The sequence below is a fragment of the Canis aureus genome, chromosome 10, assembly GCF_053574225.1.
Source record: "Canis aureus isolate CA01 chromosome 10, VMU_Caureus_v.1.0, whole genome shotgun sequence".
NCBI classification, from domain to species: domain Eukaryota; kingdom Metazoa; phylum Chordata; class Mammalia; order Carnivora; family Canidae; genus Canis; species Canis aureus.
In genome coordinates, this window is record NC_135620.1 from 40,364,428 (window position 1) to 40,390,866 (window position 26,439).

General features: G+C 42.2%; 1 protein-coding gene and 1 pseudogene across 3 annotated transcripts in view; one reads left to right on the forward strand and one right to left on the reverse strand.

Annotated features, from left to right (window-relative positions):
- The window catches only part of SAXO1 (stabilizer of axonemal microtubules 1), a 101,888-nt gene that overhangs the window by 12,142 nt on the left and 63,307 nt on the right, over positions 1-26,439 (reverse strand). For all 3 annotated transcript variants that reach the window (XM_077912095.1, XM_077912096.1, XM_077912094.1), the window contains 2 exons: positions 15,987-16,166; positions 5,764-5,966 (listed from right to left, as the gene is read on the reverse strand). In XM_077912095.1, coding sequence (XP_077768221.1) covers positions 5,764-5,966; positions 15,987-16,009 — 226 coding nt within the window. In that variant the 5' untranslated portion in view covers positions 16,010-16,166. The remainder of the gene's footprint in view (positions 1-5,763; positions 5,967-15,986; positions 16,167-26,439) is intronic.
- LOC144321666 (large ribosomal subunit protein uL30 pseudogene) lies at positions 20,665-21,409 on the forward strand (annotated as a pseudogene).

The following is a 26,439-nucleotide window of genomic DNA, read 5'->3' on the forward strand; positions in this document are numbered from 1 at the left end:
TGGGTGACTCTGTGGTTGAGCTTCTGCCTTTGGCTCAGGGCGTGATCCTGGTCCGGGGATCGAGTCCCACATCAGGCCCCCTGTGAGGAGCCTGCTTCTCCCCATGTCAACCTCTCTGCCTCTCTGTGTCTCTCTCTCATGAATAAATAAATAAAATCTTTAAAAAAAAATTCAGCATCTCAGATAATATGCTATAGCAACTCTGGATTCCAACCCCACTGGGAGCAGTTTTTGCGGTTTCGTGACTTGCTTGCACTAATTCAATGGAGTCTTGTCTCCCCAACCGTGTATGGCCACTGATGTTTTGCTTAGGTTCTCTTTTTAATTGTTTTTAAGCCAAAATTCCTGAAAGTCACCCTGTGTTAGCACTGTTTAGTAATTAGCCAATGATTATCAAGTTATGTTTAAACGCCTTAATCCAGAAAGGCTTTCACCCTTTGCTAACGAATCTGTGTGTGGGTTAGGGAACACAGTGAAAGATCAAACAGTTTACAGCTCTGCCTTGGCTTTTAGTTTCTTCTGGGATTTCTCGTGTCTCCTCTGTACCTGCACCAGGCATGGACTTCAGCCAGGGAAGATGAGTAGATAACTAGGCCCTGTCTCTTAGCTCTCTTGAGCCTATATACTGCCTGGCCCATATGCAGTCTTCTAGACCACAAGGAATATGTATGAGCTTATCAAGGCCTTTCCCATTCTCTGGATTTCCTTGTTAGATTTCTAGCTGGTCTGCTGTTTTCCCCAACTAATTCCACAACCCCAGACTAGCTGCAGAAGTTGTCTTCACTGGTTTTTTTGTTTGTTTGTTTTTTGTTTTTTTGCTACTGAGATCACAATTGTTTTACTGAAACCTCTGGGTATGCACACTACTCCCAACTCGCAGCAGACCTATTAGTTTTTACAGCCCAGCCTTCCCAGGTAGAACCACCACACAGATCAAACTTGGGAGGTGGCATGATGGAAGCAGCCCTAGGATAAAACACCACAAACTCCCACTTTTTATAATGATGGTTTAGCAGTTTTTCTGGAATAAATGCTTCTCAATATGTTGTGTGCCTTTAGTTGATTTCCAGAGCCCTAAAATGGTTGGGTTTTATTGTTTTGTCCAGTTTTATTGTTGCTTTTTAGGAAGAGGATTTACTAAGCTCCTCACTCCACCACCACTCCAGAGGTCCTGACATCCCCACCCCCAGGCACACTCTTAAGTTTATTTTAGGCCAATAATACTACCAACTATTTATTTTAAATTGGCCTCATTTTAATTGAAAATCTAATCTTTCTCTGAGAGCCATTAATGGCTCTATCAGCATCTTGAAAGCATTAGGGGGCCTTAGAGGGAACCATCTTGCTGAATATAAACCACATGTTTCCCTTTCAGACTTCAGACCTCACTAAAATGGGGGCATCTACCTGTAGATGCCTACACACTGCCTCAAGGTGTGTGGGGGTGGGTAGGACAGGGCTTTTCTGGCCCTCTTCTGTGATGGATGAAGTGTTAAGAAAACAGGTTCCTAGGCTGGAAGTTGTCTCATGTGATTTCTGATACCCAACAATACAGTCAAAACCACATAATTATCCAACCTCCTAACTTCCTCCACCCAACATGTATTACAAAAAAAACCTCCATAGGACCCTGAAAACCTCAGAATTCCACATGACAAACTATGTACACGCCTGAAAAGCCATCAGTAAAGCCCTTCAGGGCCAGGGTGTCATGTGGGTAATTGGCAAGAATCTCTTTAGAAGGGATTCCATTCAATAATGTGTCTTTAAAAAAAGCTTAGCTAAACCTAAAGCTGAGCATCAAGTAATTACACTTTCAATCTTTCCAATTGCACTGTGTTTTGAAAATGTCAAAATTACAACCAAATGCTGCTGTGCTGCTGGAGCATATTTAATGGTGGTTTTCTGGACTCCAGTAAAGGTGCTGGCCATAAGAGAAGAAAAAAGTTTGCATATTTTTCCTGTAGAACTACAGTAAGTGGAACATAGAGACATAGGTGGCACCCATTGAAATACACATATTTAACGACCTTGGGCTTTGGTGTTTCTTCTCCTTTGGAAGGAGAATCAATGTATGTCCATAAAACCATGAAGGTTGCTATGGAAAAAGACTTCCTTAGAGGTGATACACCAAGTGATAAGGCAAGGGTGAGGCCCCCTCACACATGCATGAGGTTTTATAGGACTAACCCAAGAGCAGAGTAAATGTCCCGAGTCTTCCCTGAGCTTCACTCCTGCTACTAGCCAAGACCCAGAGTAATAGACTGGATGGGTATTTGTATAAATCTAATGCCAAACTGTGTCACCTGGAGCCTTGTAAACAACCATCCAGACTATTCATTCATTTATTTCCTCACTAAACATGCCTTTGTTGTGCTCTCACCTGTGCAAAATGATAGGAATGTTGAGCAGTCACAGCCCACTTTTGGAAGCCATCATATCATAGGGAAGAGATGCAACAAATAAACTATGTACATTAATTGAATATGATAAGTATTATTCTAAAAGACTATCAAGACAGCAAACTGGTGCCTATTGGTCAAATCTAACTACAGAAGCATTTCCTTTGGGTAAATACTGACTTGCTTTAAAATCTGAATTTCAGAGGAGAACTATGAATTCCAACCCCAAGTGCATATGTAGCCAGAACAAACCTCCTCCCTCATCTGAGTATGCCTGGTTCTGAGCAGTCCTGCTGATACTAACTAGTATTTGTTCATTAATTCTGTATAAGTAGGTAAGCAGTTAATAGCTGTCAATTTTCTTAATGGAAAAGAAAATTGAATTTTCTCAATTTTAACTTTATCAGTAGGGAAAAGTTAACTATGATTCCGCTTTAGCAGAATACTACTCTCTGGTTTGCAGGGAGCAATGTGAGATGTAACTATTTAGAGAAGGGGAGGAATAGGAGACAGATTAAAACATAAAATATATCCAATTATTGTTTTGGGTTATATTCTGTGTGTTTGAGTGGTAAGCATTTTGTCAGGAGGAATAGAGAGGAGTTTTCTTTCAATAATGGCACTGGGCTACTCCATCTTTGCCAAACCCTAAAGTAAACAAAGAGCATTTCTCACTCCCAGACCTCTCTCTTCACCTAGAACAAGGTGAGAGGGGGAAATGAGCTGAGCAAGCACTTGTACTGAAGAGGCTCAAACTCCACCATGATTCATAAAATCAAGGGGACCCAAAGGAGTATGTAAAGGAAAGGGGAGTTTGTAGCTGAACAAACCCTACCAGAGTCCCTGCTCCCTTTCCCGTCAGAGGTAAGGGTTCATTCTAGTTTGTGCCTCCTTCCTCCATTTCTTAGGTTCCACAGTACTCCCTTTCTTGCCTCCCATTAAACACTGGATGGAAAGGGAGTTGCAGAAGTCCTGTAGAGGCCAGAATGCCACCCCACCATGCTCCTGGTTGCAATGACTCCTTTGTAAAGCTGCCTTATTGCTGGTAGCTAGCAAAGAAAAAGACAGATCCCTGCCACCCTAGAGATTACAGCCTGGCCAAGGAGACAAACATTAAGCAAAACAGCAACAAAAAGTTACAAAATGGATTACAAAACAGAGGAGTACAAGGCACTCTTAGAGCATCTAAAAGGATGACATAGTCTGATAAAGGATAAGATCTAGAAAGGCTTCAAATGGTGTGATATTTCTGCTGTCCATTGAAGGATGAGTGCTAGACAAGGGAAGGGCAGAGGTCTCTATAAAGAGGAGTAGCATGTGCAATGTGCCTGGAGACAGAAAAGAAATGCAGAAAAGAAAGTGAGAGAAGGTCCTGTGGCCAGAGCAGAGGGGCACCTGGAGGATATACCAGAATCTGCGAGGTACCAGAGAAGGTGGAAAAGATTGGGGATTTTATCCTAAGAACCATAGTAATTATTTGCATTTTAAGCAGAGAAGAGGTCAGATCATACTGCCATTTTTTAAAGACCTCCTCGGTTCCTTTCTGTGGAAAATGGATAAAAGCAGACAGGATTGGAGACTTGCTCAGGTATATGCCAGGTGTGGACATGGAGAAGGCAGGTTTGGGGCTTCGCTGGCAGGAAGCAACAAAAGGACAGAGGAGAGACGGAGTAAAATCCGGGCTGCACTGATATATCAGAGAATAGGCTACATGAGGCACAGACACAGGAGGGGTTGACGGGGAGATGGAGGCTGAGGCACCAGTGGACAGGGGATCCCAATGAGGCCAAAAACTGTCTTGATGGGAATAGTTAAGAGAGAAAACTGGGAGCACTGGATGTTGGGGTACATAAAGGAGGAGCCATTTCAGGGTATGACAATGTCCAAAACACAGCTTGACAGAAGGTAACAGTGGAAGAATGGAAGAGAACAATATGAAAGATGCAGTGGAAAAATGACAAGAGTCCAAGTTCTTGGAAGAAGCAGAGAAGCTCGGCCATGTGTGGTGTCTTCGGAATGATGGATTCAGAGCCCCTAGGAGGGCTTCAGGAGGATGCCCACATCCTCCCATGCCTCCCCACCTCCACCTGCCTAAACGTGTGGCTTGACAAAATAAAAGCAACTACTAGCACAGTCATTTGGAAATCCACAAACATGTTACATGAGCAGTTGAGCATACACTCCTAGGGCTACCATGTGCCCTCGTGCATCCTATTGCAGAAGAGTTGGGGATTACAAACTGGCCTCCATTCCCATGGTCTCAGCCTGCGGCTTGTGCTCCACAGAGTGACTGCCACACTGCTTTCACTGTACCTACCACTCCATATCTCATCTCTCCTATAGGACTATTAAGTCAGGGCACAGGCCATTATGCTTCCTTCACAGCTCCTAATACCAGGCCTGTGATGTAACAGATGCTCAATAAAGAACGAATTAGGAACACCTGGTGGCTCAGGTTAAGCATCCAACTCTTGATTTCCACTCAGGTCATGATCTCATGGAGCCCTGCATCAGGCTCCTCACACAGCATGGAGTCTCTTGAGATCTTCTCTCTCCTCTCATATCTCTCTCTCTCTCTCTCTCTCTCTCTCTCTTTCTTCCTCCCCACCCCAAATAAATAAATCTTTTTTTAAAAGAATGAATTGACCACATTAATATGAAATACAAAACAGGTAAAACTAATTCATGGTGCCTATTAGCATAATCCTTCTATCCTACATGGGATCAATGTTGTATTTCTTGATCTAGGCACTGTTTAAAGAAATGTGTTCACTCAAAATTCACTGGTCTGTAAAATTAAGATCTGTATGTTTTCCTATATGTACATTATGTTTCCATAATTTCTGAAATGGATGAATGAATCAGTCACTCAATCAGAATTGGAACCTAACTTAAACTTGAAACACTTCCCCAATGTAGAATTCCAACAGCAAGTTAAGGCAGGGGTTGGCACATCTTTTCTATAAAAGACCCAGATATTAAATGTCTAAGGCCATACAGACTCCAGCACAACCACTCAGATTCACTGCTATAGCACAGAAGCAGCCATGGATAATGTGTAAACAAATGAGTGTGGCTGTGCTCCAACAGAATGTACTTATGAATGCCGAAGTTTGGATTTCATGTAATTTTCACATTTCCTAAAATAATAGTCTGATTTTTTTTTAATCATTTGAAAATTTAAAAACCATTCTTAGCTCTCCAGCTCTAAAAAAACAGGCTTGTAGACCAGATTTGGCCCACAGGATGCAGTTTGCCCAACCCCTGTGCTCAGAGGGTGTGCCTGTAAAACCCATTTCCTGACCTGCACACAGGCTCAGCCTATCCTTCCCCAAGCTGCCCCTCAAGCACTCTCCCCCACCTTTGTAAGTAGGCAGACACTCCATCTTGTCACCACATGGATATTTACTGTCCCGAGGCTTGATGGAGCCCATTCTACAGACAGGGTAGGGGTTATAATCCTGTTTATATGTTGTGAGCAGATCCATGTTCTCTTCACTTGGGATGAACTTGTCAGGCTGGTAGATCTTCACAGGTAACACTTTGTGAGGTCCAAAATCTCTCCTAAAAGGAAAATAAATACACACCATTGACCCAGGAGAAGGCTCTTAAGGGTTTCCATTTAATCCAATTCTACAGACGTTTGCTGAGAATTCACCTTCTACTCTATCCCCCTAACTGCTCTTCCTCCTCTGTTTCCCACTTTCACAAAGGGTACCACCATTCCCCTCTCACCCAAGTCAGACACCTAGATGCCACCCTGGACCTGTCCTGTTGCTGCTCCAGATAATCACTCACTAAGTGCAGCCCCCACTCCATCTCATTGGTTTGTCTTTCCCCCTCAGTCCAGACTCTGACCATTTCTCACTTGAATCATGTGACAATTTACTACCTGGACTTCCTGCTGCATTTCCCACCACTTCTACATTAATCCCCATATAACGTAGCCAGAATAAACTCTCTGAAGAGAGATCACAAAATGAAATCATCTTACTCTCCAGCTGAAAAACATCTCCCAGATAAAGCCAGACTTTCTATCATGGTATATAAGCTTTCCTGGACCTGCCTCTGCCTTCCTCCCCAGCCTCATCTCCCACCTCCGTCCCAGCCTACACTCCACTCCAAACATACTGAACCACTCAGAAGGCCTCTTGTCTGTGCCTGCTCTCTCCACCTTCTCCCCCCCACCCAGTCACTTGACTGGGGGGCTAACTTTTATTTTTAAGGTACTACCACCTCCTCTTCTGCACTCCCAATAGCTTCTCCTGTGGATAATGATTGCCTTCCTCTACTTGATCCTAGAGAAAACCTAGAGGGCAGCACAATAGATGAAGACACAGAGTCTTTCACGTCTCAGCTCTCTGGTATCAGTGCTCCCATTATTTCAGGGAATATGAAAACAATAGATCAGAAAAAGCATGATGGTCTTCAACTAGACAAGAAGTACTCCCTTCCCAGAACATCCTACAGTTACAGAAATTCCAAGCTACTAACTGCACTATCACCAGCATCGATGCTGGTAGAGCCAGGGCTCAGCTTGGGCTTGCACTGTCTCCCAAGGCAGTCTTGACTCCCCACTGTTCAAATGCAAACTCTTTTAAGCAAACATTTCCCCTCAAGGGCTTCTGATTTACACAACAGCCTGTTTTTGCTTGGAACCCATTCATCCAACTGGACAAGTGGAAGGGAGATTTTCCCTGATGGTGCTTGCCAAAACAACCTCGCCAAGAGAAGGGGGAGGTTTCCGGACAGGAAAACATCAGGCCCAAACACCAATAAAACCTACTTCCCTGCCAAAATCTGGAGCAGCATTACTGAGCCATGCTTGACTAACAAAGGTAACACGCTCCACTGTAACCTGTCTTGCATGAATTATACACGTGGTTGTGAATAAACCCAAACCAGGGCCCAAAGTATTTGGTGGGATGGGAGGGGGGAGTTAGGAAGCAGGAGAATTGGTCTCTCTAGGGCTCTAAGGGGGAAATGGGAGATGCTTCAGTTGAACTCCCAGTAACTCCCTCTGAGTAGATTTAAAAATATATCTCAGCAGCAGTTATAGGGTCTTCGGCCTGGGCTCCCTTCCCATGGGCCCCGTGTTGGCAAATAGCAAGAGGAAGCTGAGTGACCTGACACATCTGGAAGCTGACTCTGTATAAACTGGGGCTTATGGAGGGAACAGGCTAAACAAGAATCCAAGGGTCAGTTCCATATTTCTACTCTTTTTGAGTGTACAAGTGCCTCATGCTGGTATCTGTTTAATACTTAACCAGTTGCAGCAGAGAACTAGGAACTGACAGCCCTAGGCTGCAGAGCTGCAAGGTGGCCTTCCTCAGAAAGTGTGCTCCCAAGGAGAGGTGAGCTCTCCTCACTCCAAAAAGGGGTGGAGACAGCCTGGGACCACACATCCCCATATAAACCCGTGTTCGCTGATGGCAACTCAAGGGTTCAGCCCTCTTCATTTCCGAGGATTATCAACAGATATCTAAGGCAAGCAAAGAAGAACAGAGTTGAACGTCCAAGCTGCCCTACAGAGTACTCCCAACCCCAAAACGGCCAGTAGTGCCTTCCAGTCACAGGCCTGCCATGCTTTGGGACCCTTCGCACAGAGACCTCCTTTTCTGCCATTATTGCTAGTAAGGGAATCTAATTCCCCCTCAGAGAGGATGTAAGAACCTTTCTACAAGGCCCACCAAGCTCAATGACAACAAAAACCTGCTTAATGCATTTCCTGCCATCTCCATAGGAAAAGAGTAGGTAAATGCCAACCAAACTCACCAGCCCCGTGGGCTATCCTGAAGTTGGTTATTCAAAGACAAGAACTGATAAAGCAAAACCCTTGCTCACTGTGTTTAAAAAGTGAAACTGTTAACTAAATCTCCCTTTCTGGTACAAAATTCAAGTTTCTTTGTGAAAGTACACTTATGGTTGTATTTACTGATCAACAAATTAAGCAAACGATCTTTGTGGGAGTTGGGGTCGGGGTAGGGGGGTGATCTATTTCTAGAGTGGTAAAGTTTTAAATTTAAAGTGTAATTCATGGGGCACCTGGATGGCTCAGTCAGTTAAGTGTCTGCCTTTGGCTCAGGTTATGATCCCAGGGCCCTGGAATCAAGGGTCCCTGCTGAGTGGGGAGCTTGCTTCTCCCTCTTCTTCTGCCTGCCACCCCCCCCCCCCCGCTTGTCTTCTCCCTCTCTGTCAAGTAAATAAATAAAATCTCTTTAAAAAATAAAAGTGTAATTCATTTATACCCCACCCAAAGTATTTACTGTGGCTTAAGAGTGAATTTGATCAGAATATATGTTTCCTCATTATGTTTTTATGCTGAGAACATTCACTGAAATCGACCATTAACCACAACATAACTGCATGTCCCCAATCTCACATAATCTTACAGCCTTTAAGGTCATGTAAGAGAAAAGTATTTTATTCTTCCCAGAAATTGCTCAAATTTAGTAGCTTTTTTTTTTTTTTAAGAACACTCCCTTGTCTCCCTGTGTTACATTCCCTACCTAGTCCCTATACCCCTTGCGACTATGAACCAAGAAAAAAAATTGGTCAAAGATGTTAAGTCTCTTATAGATGCATAGCCATAAAAGTTATATTAGTCTGGAAGGCCAAGAGTTAAACTTCAAGTTAAGCAAAGGTTAAAGTGGCCCTGCTGGGAAAGTCATAACAACTTAACTTCCAAGAGTTAGGCGAAGCTGAAGGAAGATGTTTGACCAGAGTCTGACAAATGAAGAAATAACGTAACGGCCAACTAGGGTCCTGAGACTGGAAGTGGGAAATGCAGATTTTCACTGTGATAAAGAGGCCAGGTAATACTTTTTTTTAAACTATTAATGTTTATCCCCAAAAAGTTCAGTACTTGTTAGTGTGTCCAATTAATCAATCAATTAAATGAAATCCATTTTAAAAAGAGTTGTGAAAAATAAAATAAAATAAAAAGAGTTGTGGGATGTTTGGGTGGCTCAGTGGTTGAGTGTCTGCCTTTGGCTCAAGGCATGATCCCAGGGTCCTGTGATCGAGTCCTGCATTGGGCTCCCCACAGGGAGCTTGCTTCTCCCTCTGCTATGTCTCTGCCTCTCTCTCTCTGTGTCTCTCCATGAATAAATAAATAAAATCTAAAAAAATAAAAAATAAAATGAAAAGAGTTGCTCCTCTTGCCCAATGCCATTGTCTTCACCCTTATCCTAAATTCTCTCCCTCTTTCTCGGGGACCTGTCTGTATACTAGTCTATGTGTTAGCCTTTTCCTCCTACTGGTTCCTTTTTTTTTTTTTTTTTTTTTAAAGATTTTATTTAGTCATGAGACAGACAGAGAGAGAGAGAGAGAGAGGCAGAGACACAGGCAGAGGGAGAGACAGGCTCCATGCAGGGAGCCCAACGTGGGACTCGATCCCAGGTCTCCAGGATCAGGCCCCCTGGGCTGAAGGTGGCACTAAACCGCTGGGCCACCTGGGCTGCCCTGGTTCCTTTTTCTCAGTAGTTAAACATTCTTCAGTTTTTCCCAATTTTAAAGGAAAAAAATAAAGTGACAAAGTGACACAACCCTCACTGGAGCCCAATCCTCTCTCCTCTCTCTTCCACACAGGGTTGTCTACACACAGACTTGCCTTCCTCACCTCCCACTCCCCCCATCAAATGTGGTTCTGCTAACCCTTCACTCTAGCCCAGGACCCCTAAGTCCCATTGGGCTTCCAAATCCAGTCTACTGCTCTTCAGGCCATTATCTTTCTGAACTGTCCTAAAACAACGATCCTCTGACTCATCTTAATTTCTGTGATTCTCCTCCTCATTATTTCTCCTCTCTCAATCTCCACTGCAGAATTTGGTTTTTTTTTTTTTTTTTTTTTTGTCAGTTGATTTGATTTCATGTCTTCCACACATAATTCCAACATTTCCCAAGGTTATAAGGCACCCTCTAAGAAAACCATTATGTCATCACAGGCAGGCTGGGATCCCAGCCCAGCACACTGAGAAAGATCCCAAGGCTGATTCACAGGGCTTAATTCATGCCCCTGATCCTGATCAGGACACTGAGCCCTCCTTGTCTGTGCTGTGACAGACAAGATTCTAAGGACTTGCCTCCAGGAATTAAATACTACAGTATCTAACTCCTGCTCTACTCTCTCATCAACTCTATGCCCACTAGAGCTGATACTAACATCTGTCACCACTTCACTTTGGCTCTGCACAAAAATATGAAGAACAACTACCTGTGAGCACTAAAGAGCAACCAAGATAGGCATATTCTGGAGGAAAGCCAACAAGTAGAAGAAGGGAATGGTACTGCATGAGCCTCTGTATAAATTTCCATTTTGTGGTGGAATCATTGTTTTTCCAAAAGCTTCTAGTCTGGCAGCAGGCTCCAGTCAGTGCCAATCCAAGCAGCCATAATGTGAACAGAATACCTCTCATGTTTGACTGAAGAACCATAGGACCAAGTTTGAGGCAACCACAGGTGCTGGAAAATAAGGAAGAAATCCTGGAAAGGAAAAAATCCAAGACAAGAAGCTCTAGCTTCTGTACATAAACTGGGCCCAGGTCTCCCACTGACCTTATATGTGTGAGGTGACTTCAAGCAATCATGCTAAAGATAAAGAACTGAAATGATGGGGCATCTGGGTGGCTCAGTCAGTTAAGCATCTGACTCTTGAATTCAGCTCAGGTCATGATCTCAGAGTTGTGAGATCAGGCGCCGGGTTGGACTCAATACCTACTTAAGATTCTCTCTCCCTCTTCCTCTCCCTGCTCATGTGCTCTCTTAAAAGAAGAGAAAAAGAGAGAGAAATTAAAAATAAATAAATAAATAAATAAACAAACAAACCTGAACTGAGATTGGAGCTGCCACCTATGACACAAGTTTGCATCTTGAATCAAATCAAATTACCACCTTTCTGCCTTAAAAAAAAAATAGTAATATTAATAAAGTCTTTGGAGGAATGTAAAAAAAAAAAAAAAATCCAGAGTCGTTACAACATAACTTCAACAATGTACAGGATCAATCTAAAATCACTGACATACATACAGGAAAATGTGACCCAGTCTCAATAAAAAAATTAATAATAATAATAATAATCCTAAAGATCAACTTCAAGCAGATGCAGATGTTACAATTAGCAAACAAAAATTTTAAAGCAGCCATTCTAACTATGCTAAATTATAAAAAGCAAAATAAGGTCATAATCAATTAAAATGTAGGAAATTCATAAGAGAAATAGAAACTGTCTAAAAATAACTAAATATAACTTTTAAAACTGAAAAATACAATATCTGAAATAAGATAGTCACTGGGCAGGCTTGATATCAGAATGGAGTTGAAGGAAAGACTCTATGAGCTTGAAGACAGATGAATAAAAACTATCCAATTTGAAAAACAGGAAAAGGGACTGGCAGAAAGAAATGAACAGTCTCAGAGACAGAAAAAGTATTTGAAGAAATAATGGTCAAAATGTTTCCAAATTTAATCAAAGATACACAATATCAAAGACTCTGAAATTGCCCAGGCAAGTCTAGTGCTGAGATTTCTTTCTGCATTTTTTTCGTGATTCTTGGACCAAATCTACAGGACGGGAGTAGATATATCCCCCAGGGGTGTAGCTCTGGGTAGAGAAGTATGTATTTAAACAGAAAATGTGTAAAATTCATGAGTAGGGAAAGATGTAGGCCCACTACCAACCTTCCTTCTTTATTCCTGGCATTTGAGAGGATTCCAAGTGCCTTTTCCCTTTTAGCTCTTCCTTCTGCCCCCCAATTCCATAGTTTAACTACAAGTTTTGTCAATAAATGAAAAATCTATGCTGCCAACTTGCTGCCCTTTGCCTTTGAGCCAAACCTATCAAATCAGAACCCCATTCCATCTTGCTTCCAGTGCCTCCTGTTCACTCTCCACATGGTCCCACTCCCCTTAGAAAAAAGATGTAACATCATCTTGAAGACTTACCTCTTTCCTCTCAGGTTATCCATTCCGCCATCTTAGGGATCTTCCTTAGCTAACAAAATAATGTCCCAGAATGGGGCCCACGTGTTTTGCATGGTGACATGCCTAAGGGGAAATGAGGCTTGAGGTGCAAACCTCTTATTCATAAATTGATCTCCCATCTATCCTAACTAAAGGCAGATCCTATGGAAGAGAATCGACAAGGGCTGCAAGAAACTGCTTCATACGAAGAAGGGCTGAAAATCACAAGCATTCCCCTCATGGCACCTGCTGTAAATCCCTAAGATTTACAGTCAGTAAGAGTTGTGTGCAGCTGTATCCCTGCCTCATGCTGGGATGATAACCTTTCCAGAAACCAGGTGTTATTTGTGTATGAGCTTAATCACCAGACCCAGCCAAGCCCTGAGCCACATGACTTTCATTCGCCAGGTGGCAGCCCCAGGTCCAATTTCAGAAACGAAGTTGGGTCCCTTTACATATAGAAGTGGGTGGGATATTCAGGTAATAAGGGTTCTAAGGGCAGAGAAGTGACAATCCATGCAGTTAGGGCAGTGTGCAAACACAGGGCTGACCCATACCTTCCCCCAGAAGCCTCTGATGGAGCACTCAGATGAGGACTTCTCTACATTTCTTATATGGAGTAGTTCTGCTGTATATGCAAGTATACCAGCCAGAGTCCCTGCTAAATTTATACAGTTCAAAAAACATGGTTGGTAAAATTGTGTATTTGTTACTTATCTCAATAAAACCTCACTAGAACTTTTTTTAAAAATGAATCCTGAGAGGGACATAGTTTTGTTCTCAGTCTATGACAACTAGTGCCTGCAATGGCAGGCATAGGGCTGAGATATGATGAACCTGAGGTACCTGTCACAGGTGAGGGAAGAGATGCCCTCTGTTCATTTTCCCCCCGGGTTCTCTCTCTGGGGAAGAACATAAAGGAGAAGAGAGAAGCATTTCTGCTCATCTTCCTTCCCATGGGCGATCTTGATCCTGCTATGCATTTTCTTTTAAGGCGCTTATGGTCACGAACAACTTGTTTTGGAAATTCTTTTTGTGTCTGCAGTCCTCCACTCTGGCCACATTTTGACATGAATGATATTGTTACCCTGGCTCTGGCAGGGACAGAGGGAACTTCTGGGTGATAGGTTTATGGCTTTAAGTGACATGAGGCAAGGGTAACTGAGGACAGGTCGGAGGGGAAGTTTTTGTTTTCACAAAGCACCATCAGAAGGCAGGCAGGCAGGCATGTGGGGCTCCATCTGGGGACCTCAGAGCTAGGTGACGGTGCAGGGCTTCTGCTGCAGAGAGGATTTGTCCTCAAACTCCTAAGCTTGTGGGCAATAAATAAAGAGCAACCTTCAGCATCCAACCCTCAAAGCATCCTTTTCTGCATTTCTGGAACAGAGAACATACCCCTAATATGACATCTGAAGCTGTCCTGTACTTCACATTTCATGTGTGGCTCTCAATTTCCTGCAAATTGAAGAGAGGAGAAGACCAGCACCTAGAGGCTGAAATATGATATTTGCTAGCCATTCCTCAATGCTACTCTCATCTTTTTCTACCCATTATATGTCTCTTATACATATGCTGTGGACTCTTCATCAACAATGACCATGGTATCCTACAAGGAAAAGCAATGCTTGGGAATGGTAGGAGTCTCTCCCTGTGGTCTTCAGACCTTAGGATCTAAGAGTGCTGTTTTCTTGGTAACATGAAGCCCAAACTCATATTATTTTATAAGCTATAGGTTGAAAACAGGTTACATAAAATATGTTTTTAATACTCAGAAACAATGTGTTTAAACCAAATCATGTAAGATATCTGTCTTGCATAAAAGTGATCTGATTCAAGTCATGCATCAAACAAGGCCCTTGACTACCCCCCAGCCTCAAGCTGTCCCTGCCCACCGCTTCCCACCACAATCAGGAATCCTTTGGCTTCATTTATCTCTTCATCGGTCTTTCTGCTTCATAACTCATACATGGACTTCCTTTGGATCTAGAACATAGCAGCTTTTTTGTAGGAATACTTCATGCCCTCAACCTACAATCTCAAAAGAGGACGTATCCAGGCCCATCATGGGAAACCCTGGAGGCAGAATGAGTTAGAGCTGGTCTGCTTCACCTGAATCATCTGGGACCTTTACTAGGAAAGCACAAAATTATGAGCAAAGGGGGAGCAATAGGAAGAAAATTTACCAGGTCTTGAGTCCTGTAAGGCTGTGCAGGGCTGTGCTGCAGCAATTTACATACTCTAAGATCTCCATCTCCCAGAAATCCAGCCCTGTAGGGATGAGGAATGTGGAGGCAGAGAAGGCATCCTTCTCAGGTCTCATCTGAGGACTAAGTATACAATCCCGCACACCGCTCAACTGCCTCAAAGATGTTTCCACTCCACCGAGTCACCAATCACAGGTCACCACCCAGAGGTCACTAACCAAGTTGTCAGTGGCAGATTCTGCTAGTCTTGCAACACGTAGGGCAGACCCGAAATTGATTAGTTTCCCCCACCCTCTAAATATGGATACCTCTGCAACCCTATTACACTAAGCCAGGTAGTTCAGTCTCTAAACTAAAATCTCTAAAGAAATCTGAGTTTGCATATCAAGAGCAATTTAAAAGGAAATACCACTGACCCTTGAACAATGCAGAGGTTAGGGATGCTAACCTCCTAGGCAGTCAAAAATCACATATAACTTTGACTCCCCAAGACAAACTGCTAATAGTCTACTATTGACCAGAAGCTTTACCAATAACAATCAATTAACAAATATTATATGTGATATGTATTATATACCGTAGGCTTACAAAAAAATAAGCTAAAAATGTTATAAAGCAAATCATAAGAGAAAACATATTTACAGTACTGTACCATATTTATTCAAAAAAAATCCACATGTAAATGGACCCATGCAGTTCAAAACCATATTGTTTAAAGGTCAACTCTAGTCTTTGTTCATTCTTGGGTAACATTCAAGGGGATCTCAATTCAAAGTCTGCAGCATAATTTCCAAACAGCTCCCTCTTTATCATCAAGTTTCCATTCACCCCTACCACCATCACTATGCTACCCAAGCTGACCTGGAGCTTAGATGTCAAAGTCCAAAACTCCCTTTTCAGCAGCAGCCCAGTCACCATTTCATCCCTCTATACTTAACCTCCAACTCTTTGCTATGTAGATCATTTTAGCCTTCCTCACCCCTAGACTATTAAGTAACCATTTTTTCTCTGTAAGAAGAGGTTGGGAAAAACTGAGCAGGCTAACAAATGCATGATTTCCTTTCTGAGGTACAGTATATTGACATTAAAGGCTTTGGTACCAGGGGCATCTGAGTGGCTCAGTGGTTGAGCATCTGCCTTTGGCTCAGGTTGTGATCCCAGAATTCCAGGATCAAGTCCTACATCAGGCTCCCCACAAGGAGTCTGCTTCTCCCTCTGCCTATCTATATCTCTGGGTCTCTGATGAATAAAATGTTTTTTTTTTTAAAAAAGGCTTTGACACCATACATTGACACTGTACATTGATGCACTAATCCTGTATACTATATTAATATTGTTCATACATTAGCGCTGGACATGGATATATACATATGCATATATTTATTCAATATATTCTTATATTTATTCTACTTGCACTCACCTTGATGTGGTCAGGCCTTCCATGGGGATGGACCCTTTCTGGTACTCCAGCTTGGGCTTGAAGGATTCTCTGGGCAGGTAAGAGTGATAGAGAGGGTAGTTCTCGGTATATTCGGAGAGAAGACATGGTTTCTCTATTTTATCATAAATCTTGGTAGGGAGATGTGGACAGTGATGCCGTCTAAAAAAAAAAAAAAAAAAAGAAGACATGAAGTTAGGTCTGCTACCTTCTTGGGAAGAATACATCCAATAAGACAATGCCACCTCCTCAAAAATGGGACCCCAGGCTTTAAATTCAAGACTGCTGGCCATGAAAATAGGAACTTAACTTTCCTTTTCTCTACTAAACTATGAAGTGGCCAGAATTTTTTTTTATGATGTATAATGGCAATTGGTTAATCATCAGAATTCCTTAAATCATAAAATTCATAAAATTGCACACCAGCATGCCTGATGTTCAACCATTATAGATGCCATACTGCCTGTTTAAACAGGAAATACTTCTGGACCATAGTGGGTAAATCACTGTGGCCACGACCCCTTTTGAGTGATACTCCCAGCTGGTTTCCCAATCACCCAACTAGTTAGGGTTCAACACCTGACCTGACAGTGTGCTGCACAGCTGTGCACTAACCCTTTCCTAAGTGGCTGGTTCCTGTGTCAATTCAGAATGTCACCCTTCCATACAAGTGGCATCACACAGAGCAAAACTACCTCAATTCTGAGTACACTACACACCATTGACTATGTGAACCTGTTTCACTTTGAAAGCCTGGCTCATCTTTCAGATCTCACCTCGACTATTGCCTCCATAGGAAGACTTCACTGGCTATCTTCTACCTAAGGCACACCCACCAGCCCTCCACAGCACAGAGGATCTCTCATCCCAATGTGTGCCTTTCCCATCACTGACTGCTGTCATTGGCAGGTTTGTTGGGGAGTTTGTTCATGGTCTGACTTACCTATCAAGCTTAGTACCTTTTCTATCTTGCCTACTGCTACAGCCCCTTATCCTCCTCATATACCACAAGCTATCAATAAACAATTACTGAACAAATGATGAAATGCATAAATTATTAAATAAGTGTTATGCCTCATTACACAAATAGATGATAGAAAATAATTTGAAGTTATAATCTATGGTGAGCTTTCTGATTTTACACACATGGTAATAAATAAACCTTATTATTATACTTAACACTGGACAAAGGGTAACTATTTGAGCTTTCAAAACCTGAGCAGTATATCAATCATTCATATGCCCACATACAATTTTTTTAAGATTTTTTTTTATTTTTATTCATAGAGACAGAGAGAGAGAGAGAGGCAGAGACACAGGCAGAGGGAGAAGCAGGACTTCTCGACGTGGGACTCGATCCAGGGTCTCCAGGATCACGCCCTGGGCTGCAGGCGGCGCTAAACTGCTGCACCACAGGGGCTGCCCCCCATATACAATTCTTACAAACCAGCTGGAGTGTCTCTTGTCTTCAGGTACCAACACATTAACAAAACTGCATATTAGTGATTTCCAACTTCCTTCTATTGAGGAATGGCATAAGATGACATATTTTTAGCTTTTTTATACTAATTTTAATTAGAGAAACTAAAATACATGGTATTCTGGGGCAGCACATGGAGAGAAAGGAACAAAGAGAGAACTCATCACTGTTTTAATCTAAAGCTGTTTTCCAGGCAACATTTCATAAAACTTGAGTTGTCCTTTTTTAAAATGCACATCATTGGCATTTCATGGACCAAGATGATTATGTATTTCACATTTTATATATTTAATAAAATATGCCCTAATCATAGGTATGTAAGTTGATGAGTGCTTTAATCTTCCGTCCACTCAAGAGACAAATGTTTGCATAGTAAATAAAATAATCATACCCCTTGCTCTGTAAACATTAGATATTATTACCATTTCTATGATCACAATCAGTCCAATTATCTGAGTTTTCAATCTGAACCAATTAGCACCTTATCATCTTGGGATTCCTACAAACCTCACATCAAAAGCCAAGAACTACTGGCTACCAAAAATACCCCTGCAGATATATTTTTTCACCCACACCCTGAGAAAAAAGTCAAGATTTTATTAAGAATAACTTCGGTTCAGGCACTTGCAATAAAATCGACTCCACAGGCAAAGCAATATTTTCCCTTTCTCCAGTACCCTTGTTTTTCAAACCAGTAAAACTTTGTTTTTATATAACCCCTCCTTTCCATAATGTTACTTTTACTTTACAGTAAAAAGACTTATTCCTAAAGAAAAATAAATTTAATGGCAAAATACTACATTGTGATTGGTATCATGAGAGGGGATTTCAATATAGCAACAAGCTTCCACCCAGACACAGATGTTCCAATGCAATGTTATCTATCTATGGGGAGAGGGGCGGGTTTTATTTGACTTACTGCTAGTTAACGAAAATCTATCTCACTTTGAATATCAAAGACTCTTATTTGGAAGTAAATGTTTCACTACCTGTCTGCTCCTAGGGTCACCTCCTTTTCCTTACCTGTAACCCAAAGGTTACCAAGTCACCAAGCACTGTATCTCCTTGTTGGTCTGCCCACCACTTTCTTAAAAGGGAAAACACTTCAATTCTTAATTTTTAGCGGCCCTAATCAGCGATTAAAGAACATGTGTGGAATCACCATGCTTGGGGTATTTGAAAGTAGACCTGACAGTCATGAACCAAAGAAAGGAGACCTCCTCAAAATCTCTGATACTTGTATTGTTTTAGATGCTGCTGGGGTCACTTTGCCCAGGAGTGCATACTGGGATCAGCGTGGATGGGGCCTGCTAGGCAGAGAAGGCAAAGGGGAGGAGGTTTCTTTATCAGAACTCTCTTCCCTCAAGTCTTTGCCCTCCAGAATTTACAAAAGGATCACAGAAAAAGGAAATAATCCTGACTTTTTTTGATATTTGGTAAAGAGAATAGTGGAGACATTTCAAGAGAATACAGAAAAGGTTAATAATAGTTGAACTCGGAACATTGGCTCCAAGCTAGAGCCACAGAGTTTTAAAAATTAAAATTAAAAGGGTGGAGAATATCTGATCCAATGTCCTCACAATGCTGATGAAAAAAATCAGAAGCCCAGAGAACAACGTACACAGCCCAGCCATGGACAAAACCTAGTTTTCTTTCATATCTGAATGACCGGATTCATTTCTTGACTCTAGGTCTCAAGGAACACTAGAATGGATGAAAGAATTTTTAAAAATAGGGATCCCTGGGTGGCGCAGCGGTTTAGCGCCTGCCTTTGACCCAGGGCACGGTCCTGGAGACCCGGGATCGAATCCCACATCAGGCTCCCGGTGCATGGAGCCTGCTTCTCCCTCTGCCTGTGTCTCTGCCTCTCTCTCTCTCTGTGTCTATCATGAATAAATAAATAAAATCTTTAAAAAAAAAAAAAAGAATTTTTAAAAATATGACAAGTACCTCTAGCATAGCACCACCTGATAGAGATAGAATGCAAGCCATGTAGGAGAGCCACATGCATCATTTTAAAAGTTCTAGTAGCCACATTAAAATGGTAAAAAGAGGTAAAATTATTTTTAACATTTTATTTAATCTAATATGCTCAATTTCAACATATAATATAAAAATTAAAATATTTTACTTTCATACTACATCTTTAAAATCCAACAGGTGTTTTCCATTGACAACATATCTTAATTAGGAATACCACATTTTGGGGCCCTGGATGACTCAGTCAGTTAAGCATCCAACTTTTAATTTCAGCCCAAGTCATGATCTCAGAGTCCTGAGATCAAGCCCCGCATCCAGTTCCCCACTCAGGGCAGAGTCTGCTTGAGATTCTCTCCCTCCCTCTCCTACCCCCATTTCCCTCCCTGGGCTCACACACTGGCATGGTGTGTGTGTGTGTGTGTGTGTGTGTGTGTGTGTGTGTGTGTGATCTTTGAAAAAAAAAAAAAGAATATCACATTTCAAGAGCTCAATAGCCACATGTGGTGATGGATTCTCTATTTGGAGATCACAATCTAGAATTTGAAGGTACACACAAAAGAACTGCCAGCACTTGGCTGCTGATTTTCCCTGCAAGTGGATACCTTGACAAGATACCTAGAAATATTTTTCTTGATTAATACTGTATTTATCTCCTCCTTGGACTCTCTGACCTGCCTTTCTATGACATAAACAAAGGCCTTAAAAGACATGAAAAATTTAATTTTCCCTAATTCTTCTCACGCCAGAGAGCCAACCTTCAGTTTCATGCACCTGTGATGCTCTCTGGAGCTGCTCTCTTTCCTGCCACTTCTACTTTTGCAAAATGCTTCTCCTTCTTTGAGGCTCATCTTGAAAGCCATCCCTACCCACCACTACCACCACCCCAGGAAACTACTAAAAATGTCACTGCACTGTCACCAGCTATGACTCATTCTCTTCTGAGTGTGAATGGCTTTGTGTCCCTCCCTCTTTTAGGACACTTTCTATACTGCCTTGCACAGGCATCTATCTTATGTACTCTCAGGTCAAGAATTCTCATTGCTACAAACACAGATATTTACCATGTTGAAAAGCAGGACAATTCTTCCTGCACTGACAAGCAGCATGAATAATAGCTAGTGTAATATAACTTAGGACTTCTCAAATAAAGAAACTTCTAATAGTCTTTTAGATCAAAACCTGTTTGGTCTGGCTGGAACCATGGAGGATACAGAAGAGAAGAAAAAGAAGGTTGCTGCTGTGTCAGAAACCCTTAAGAAAAGTGAAGGAATTTTACAGAGTTGAAGATCAAGCATCTGAGAAAAAAGTTTGCCCAGAAGATGCTTTGAAAGGCAAGGAGGAAGCTTACATATGAAAAAGCTAAGCATTACTACAAGGAATACAGGCAGATGTACAGAACTGAGATTCGAACAGCAAGGATGGTAAGAAAAGGTGCCAACTTATATGTGCCTGCAGAACCCACGTTGGCATTTGTCATCAGGATCAGAGTTATCAGTGGCGTGAACCCAAAGGTTCGAAAGGTGTTGCAGCTTCTTGGCCTTCACCAGATCCTCTATGGCACCTTTGTTAAGCTCAACAAGGCTTCAGCTAACATGCTAAGGATTGTGGAACCGTATATAGCATGGGGATACCTAAACGTGAAGTCGGTGAATGAACTGATCTACAAGCATGATTATAGCAAGATCAACAAGAAGCGAATTGCCCTGACAGATAACACATTGATTGTCCGATCTCTAGGTAAATATGGCATCATCCGCGTGGAGGATCTGATTCACAAGATCTATACTGTTGGAAGACATTTCAAAGAAGCAAAGAACTTTTTATGGCCCTTCAAATTATCTTCTCCATGCGGGGGAATGAAGAAAAAACCACCCATTCTGTAGAAGGTGGAGATGCTGGCAACAAGGAAGACCAGATCAATAGGCTTATTAAAAGGATGAACTAAGGTACCTACCATGATTATTTTTGCAATCTGGTCACTTAATAAATGACTACTTTGAAATGGGAAACAAAAAACAAAACAAAACAAAACAAAAAGATCATGACGTGTTTGTAAAGAGAATAGCATCTATGGATTTCAAGGACTTCTCTTGCCTCTACCGTGGCTATCCAGGCTCCCCCGAGCCTAGCCTGGCATGGCCAATGAAGAAGGCTCTCTTTCACTCTGGGAGGCAGCACACATGGCAGAGAGGGACTTCGGAGGCGGGAAGGTCTGGTTTCCACCTCTAGCTCTATTGCTGACTGCTTATATAATGTTAAGGATTTTTTTTTCCCTTAGTTACTTAACCCTTCTGAACTTCAATTTCTTCCAGATCTGGAGATAACTTCTACTTAGTAGGATTATGTGGATTAAATCAAATACTGGAGGTAAAATGCCTAGCCCAGTCCAAGGCAAGCAGACTGAAATTAATGGGCTGTTTATTGAACAATTACTATCCACCACATGGGCTAAGAGTTTTCTATATTATCCCATCTAATCCTCACAGCAATGCTGTGAGCAAGACACTATTATCCTCATTTTAGAAACATGGCACTGAGACGTACGAGGTGTTCTTTTGCTCAAGGCCACATAGCCAGGCTGCAGTGAAATCAGGGCGAAAGCCCCAGGTCCTCCGCCTGATTCCAAAGCACATGCCCTTAGTCATGTACATATACTCTGTGGTTTCCAGGGATGCCAGCCGGCACCAAACACCTCGGTTTCCTGGCTCTTCTGGGAGATGTAAGGGCAGGCAGTTAACAGGCAGGGCTTACACATGCCCCTTCCCCTTCGCTAGACTCAGAATCTTCCAGGACAGAATATGCTCTCTCTCCCAAGGACTCTGAAACTATCCTAATACAAACCAACAAATACATACAATTCCGAATGCTCTTTAAAATTCTGACCTTTCCATGGCTTCTTGGCCTTTTAGCTAAGATCAAGGGTAAAACTCTGACCTTCCCACGGAACTTCGATATTGTCTGAAGAAGAACAAATCATTAAGTAATAACAGTAACAACCAGGAAAAACAAAGAATGTGAGACACCGGATCCAGAAGGCCCCACGAGAGCAGCCAACTCCACAGCTTCATCATGCAGATGTGGCCACTGAGACCAAGAGATGCTGAGCTACTACTGCCTAAGGTCACACAGCTGGTCAGCAGCAGCCTGCACCCCAGGTCCCACATCACCTCCCACGTAATGGACTTCCAGCTACCATCCAATCTAACACTCAAAGTTCACACTCTTAAAGGATTTGCAGCCCATTTTTCCTTTTTCCCCAGTAGTTAGGAGCCTGTGACCTGTAACAGCTGCTGTGTGAGGGAAGAAAACAGAGCAGAAAATGCATTCTTGGTCTAGGAGAGAGGAAGCTGCCAGGGATCACCAAACCTCCAGTCATAAAAGTCATTCCATGCTGACAGTTAAGAAAGAGTCCAGGGAATTTTAAAAAAGGAAAGAAATAAAGAGCCCAGAGTGTCTAGAATAACAAAAACTGTAAGTTCCGAGAGGCAGGGTCTTCTCAGAGAAGAACCCATGTTTCTAGAATGGTCTTCTCCCCAAACATGAACAGCTCACAAAGTCAAACCAAGTAGCTTCTGGGAAAGAATATAGCCAGTGCTTTTCTTTTTTTCTTTAATTTTTATTTATTTATGATAGTCACACAGAGAGAGAGAGAGAGGCAGAGACATAGGCAGAGGGAGAAGCAGGCTCCATGCACCGGGAGCCCGATGTGGGATTTGATCCCGGGTCTCCAGGATCGCGCCCTAGGCCAAAGGCAGGCGCTAAACCGCTGCGCCACCCAGGGATCCCTAGCCAGTGCTTTTCCTGAAGCGCATATTATCTATCTGCAGTAATTTATAAACTTTCAAAATTTTTACCAAAATTTCTTCCCTTGTATTTATAATATACCCAGAGAGGCAAATAGACAAAGGATAAGGCTTTTATTAACTGATACATAGGACCATTTATATTTCATTCCAATCTTGAGACCAAAGGATTCATATTCCCTACCTACTTCTTCTCTATAGATCTTAAAAAGAATCAGAGCAGGGACACCTGAGTGGCTTAGTTAAGCTTCCGACTCATGATTTCAGCTCAGGTCACAATCTCAGGGTTGTGAGATCAAGCCCCGTGACAGGCTCCATGCTCAGTGCAGAGTCTGCCTGAGATTTTTCTCTCTCTCCCTCACCTCCGCCTCACTCATGCACATGCTCTAAAATAAATAAATAAATAAAAATCCTTAAGGAAAAAAAAGAATCAACATTGTGAAAAGTATGAGTAACTTCAGCTTATATTCTGCCCACGGTGCTAGGGAAGTGAGCAGGGATTATAAACTAGAACTTTTTGGTGGCAACTCATCTTTTAGCAGATCAGATTCTGCATGGCAGAAAGGCCAAAACCTTAAATATATGAGGGAGAATAAGCAACCTGAAGACCATTTGGTACAAATATGACAGATGCAAATGATGAACCAACCAGCATCACCTTGGGGGCCACAGTGAAGAGATCCTGAGATCACAACCAAGTTTAGGGAGAAAGATCATCTTGATTGAGTAGCCATGTCTGTCAAGGACGCCAGGCTAGAGAAGTGGGGATGAGCGGGTCAATCAATCAACAAAAGGGAAGGAAAGAGAGGAAGGGCATTCTGGTGGAAATGCCCACAGACCTTTGAAAATGGTGCCTTGCTGGAATGAGACATTTGGAAAACATCTGGCATGACAACAAAGCCTTAAAAGTATAAATGAAGTCCTGAGAAGAGAAAGTAATAAAAACAAGGACAAAATCTTGAAGAATGTAGAGGTTTAGGAAGCAAGACAAAAAAAGTTTCAGGGCAGAAAAAGAAAAGACATAAAGGTCAAATGAAGAAAAGATTTAAGTGTTCAAAAGTTATATGCCACAGAAAAAAATCAAAAGGTCTGAGGGCAGAGAAAAGGACATCTCCTATGTTGACCAGAAAGCAGCTTTAGTAGAGTGATGGGACTGGAGCCACGGAATTGAAGCTGCGGAAGTAGAGGGAGGGAAGCCACCACACTGAAAAATCTGGTAGCAAAAGTAACAAGAAAAGTTGAGCTCAAGAAACTACCCAGGAAGTACATAAGAACTGTGAACTATGTGATCATCACCAGGAGGCAGTGGCTAGAAGTCCAATCATCTTTGTAGGTAAGGGAACAGATTAGCAGACAGGGATTCTTTGATGAGCACAAATAATTGATAGAGCCAGAATCTAGGCTACAAAGAGGATGTGACTGAGGAAGGAAAGTGGACGAGGTTCAAGAGGCAAGATGAGAAGCAAATCAGCAGCATCAGTCTGATGGCTTCTACCCAGAGTACAAGGGCACAGAGAGAAGGAAAGTAGATGAGGTGGGATGGCAGCCAGAAGAGAGTCAAAGTGTGCACTGGACACTCTGAGTGTGCAGAGAAGCCACTAGAGAACAATGCAGACTTGCTTCCAGAAGTTGTGCAGCTGAAGACAGGGCACACTAGGCCCAGCCAGCCCATGTCACTGTCAGGACTCTCCGGAACAGTGCTCAGCTCTCTGGGGGTAGCTCTGGCTTGGTAGATGAGAAGCTAAGGAACTACGGGACAGCAGGAAAGGAGCCCTAGCAGGACAAGAGCACTCAGGCTCAGTGGACGGAAGGGAAGGCAGCAAGGGCCAGTGGTCCTTGGGAGAAACTATAAACAAAGCCTAGAAATTGGTTTTAAAAAACAAATCTTTGGGGGCACCTGGGTGGCTCAGTCAGTTAAGCATCTGCTTTCAGGTCAGGTCATGATCTCAGGGTCTTGGGACTGAGCCCCGTGTTGGGCTGTCTGCTTAGCAGGGAATCTGCTTCTCCCTCTCCCTCTGCTGCTCCCCCTGCTTATGTTCTCTCTGTCAAATAAATAAACAAAATCTTTTTTAAAAAAATCTTTGAGCCCTGTGGCAAATCTCTCTCTCTCTCTCTCTCTCTCTCTCTCTCTCTCTCTCACACACACACACACACACACACACACACACACACACCATATTTTGAGCGGAATTACAAACCCAGATGTGAAATCTAGAATTATAAAGGTTTCAGAGGAACACACAAGAGAATATCTTTGTAACTTAAGGGAACGCAAAGATTTCCTGGAGAAGTCAAGAAAGTAGTAATTATAAAAGAAGGAATTGGTTAGATATTTGTCAAAGTCAAAACCTGCTCAAAGATATCATTAGAAAAGTAAGCAAGTCACATACTTGGAAACAATATTTGCAAAACAGCTATCCAGCAAAAGACTGAGATCCAGGATATATAAAGATTAACCATAACCCAATAATAAAGACAAAAACAACAACCAAACATTTGAACAGGCACATCATAAAGGGATATGCAAATGGATAATAAACCTATATAAAAGTGCTTAAAATCATGCATCATCAGGGAAAACATGCATCATCAGGAAAAAACATCATCAGGAAACATTAAACCACAGTTAGATATTACTACACACACAGAGAATGGCTGGAATTACAGACTGACAAAAATGAAACAACCGGAATTGCCATGCATTGTTGGTAGGAATGCCAAGTCTATTTGGCAAAATGTACAGCAATTTCAGGGCACCTGGGTGGTTCAGTTGGTTGCGCCTCCAACTCTTGGTTTCCACCTGGGTCATGATCTTAAGGACGTGAGATCTATCCTTGCATCAAGCTCCATACTAGGCATAGAGTCTACTTGGGATTCTCTCTCCCTCTCACTCTGCCTCCCTCCCTGGCCTGTGCTCATTCATGCTTGCTTGCTCTCTATCTCTATCTATCTCTATCTCTATCTCAAATAAATAACTAAATCTTTTTTTTTAATGTATGGTTGTTTCTATGTGTAGGGCTACCTCCTCATCCAGCAATGCAATTCCTAGGCATTTATAAATAAATGGATGAGAGAAATAAAAATCTCTCATCCACAAAAAAACAAAAAGTTAGTCAAGAATGTTCATAGAAGTATACTCACTTCACCAAAACTAGAAACAGTCCAGGCATTC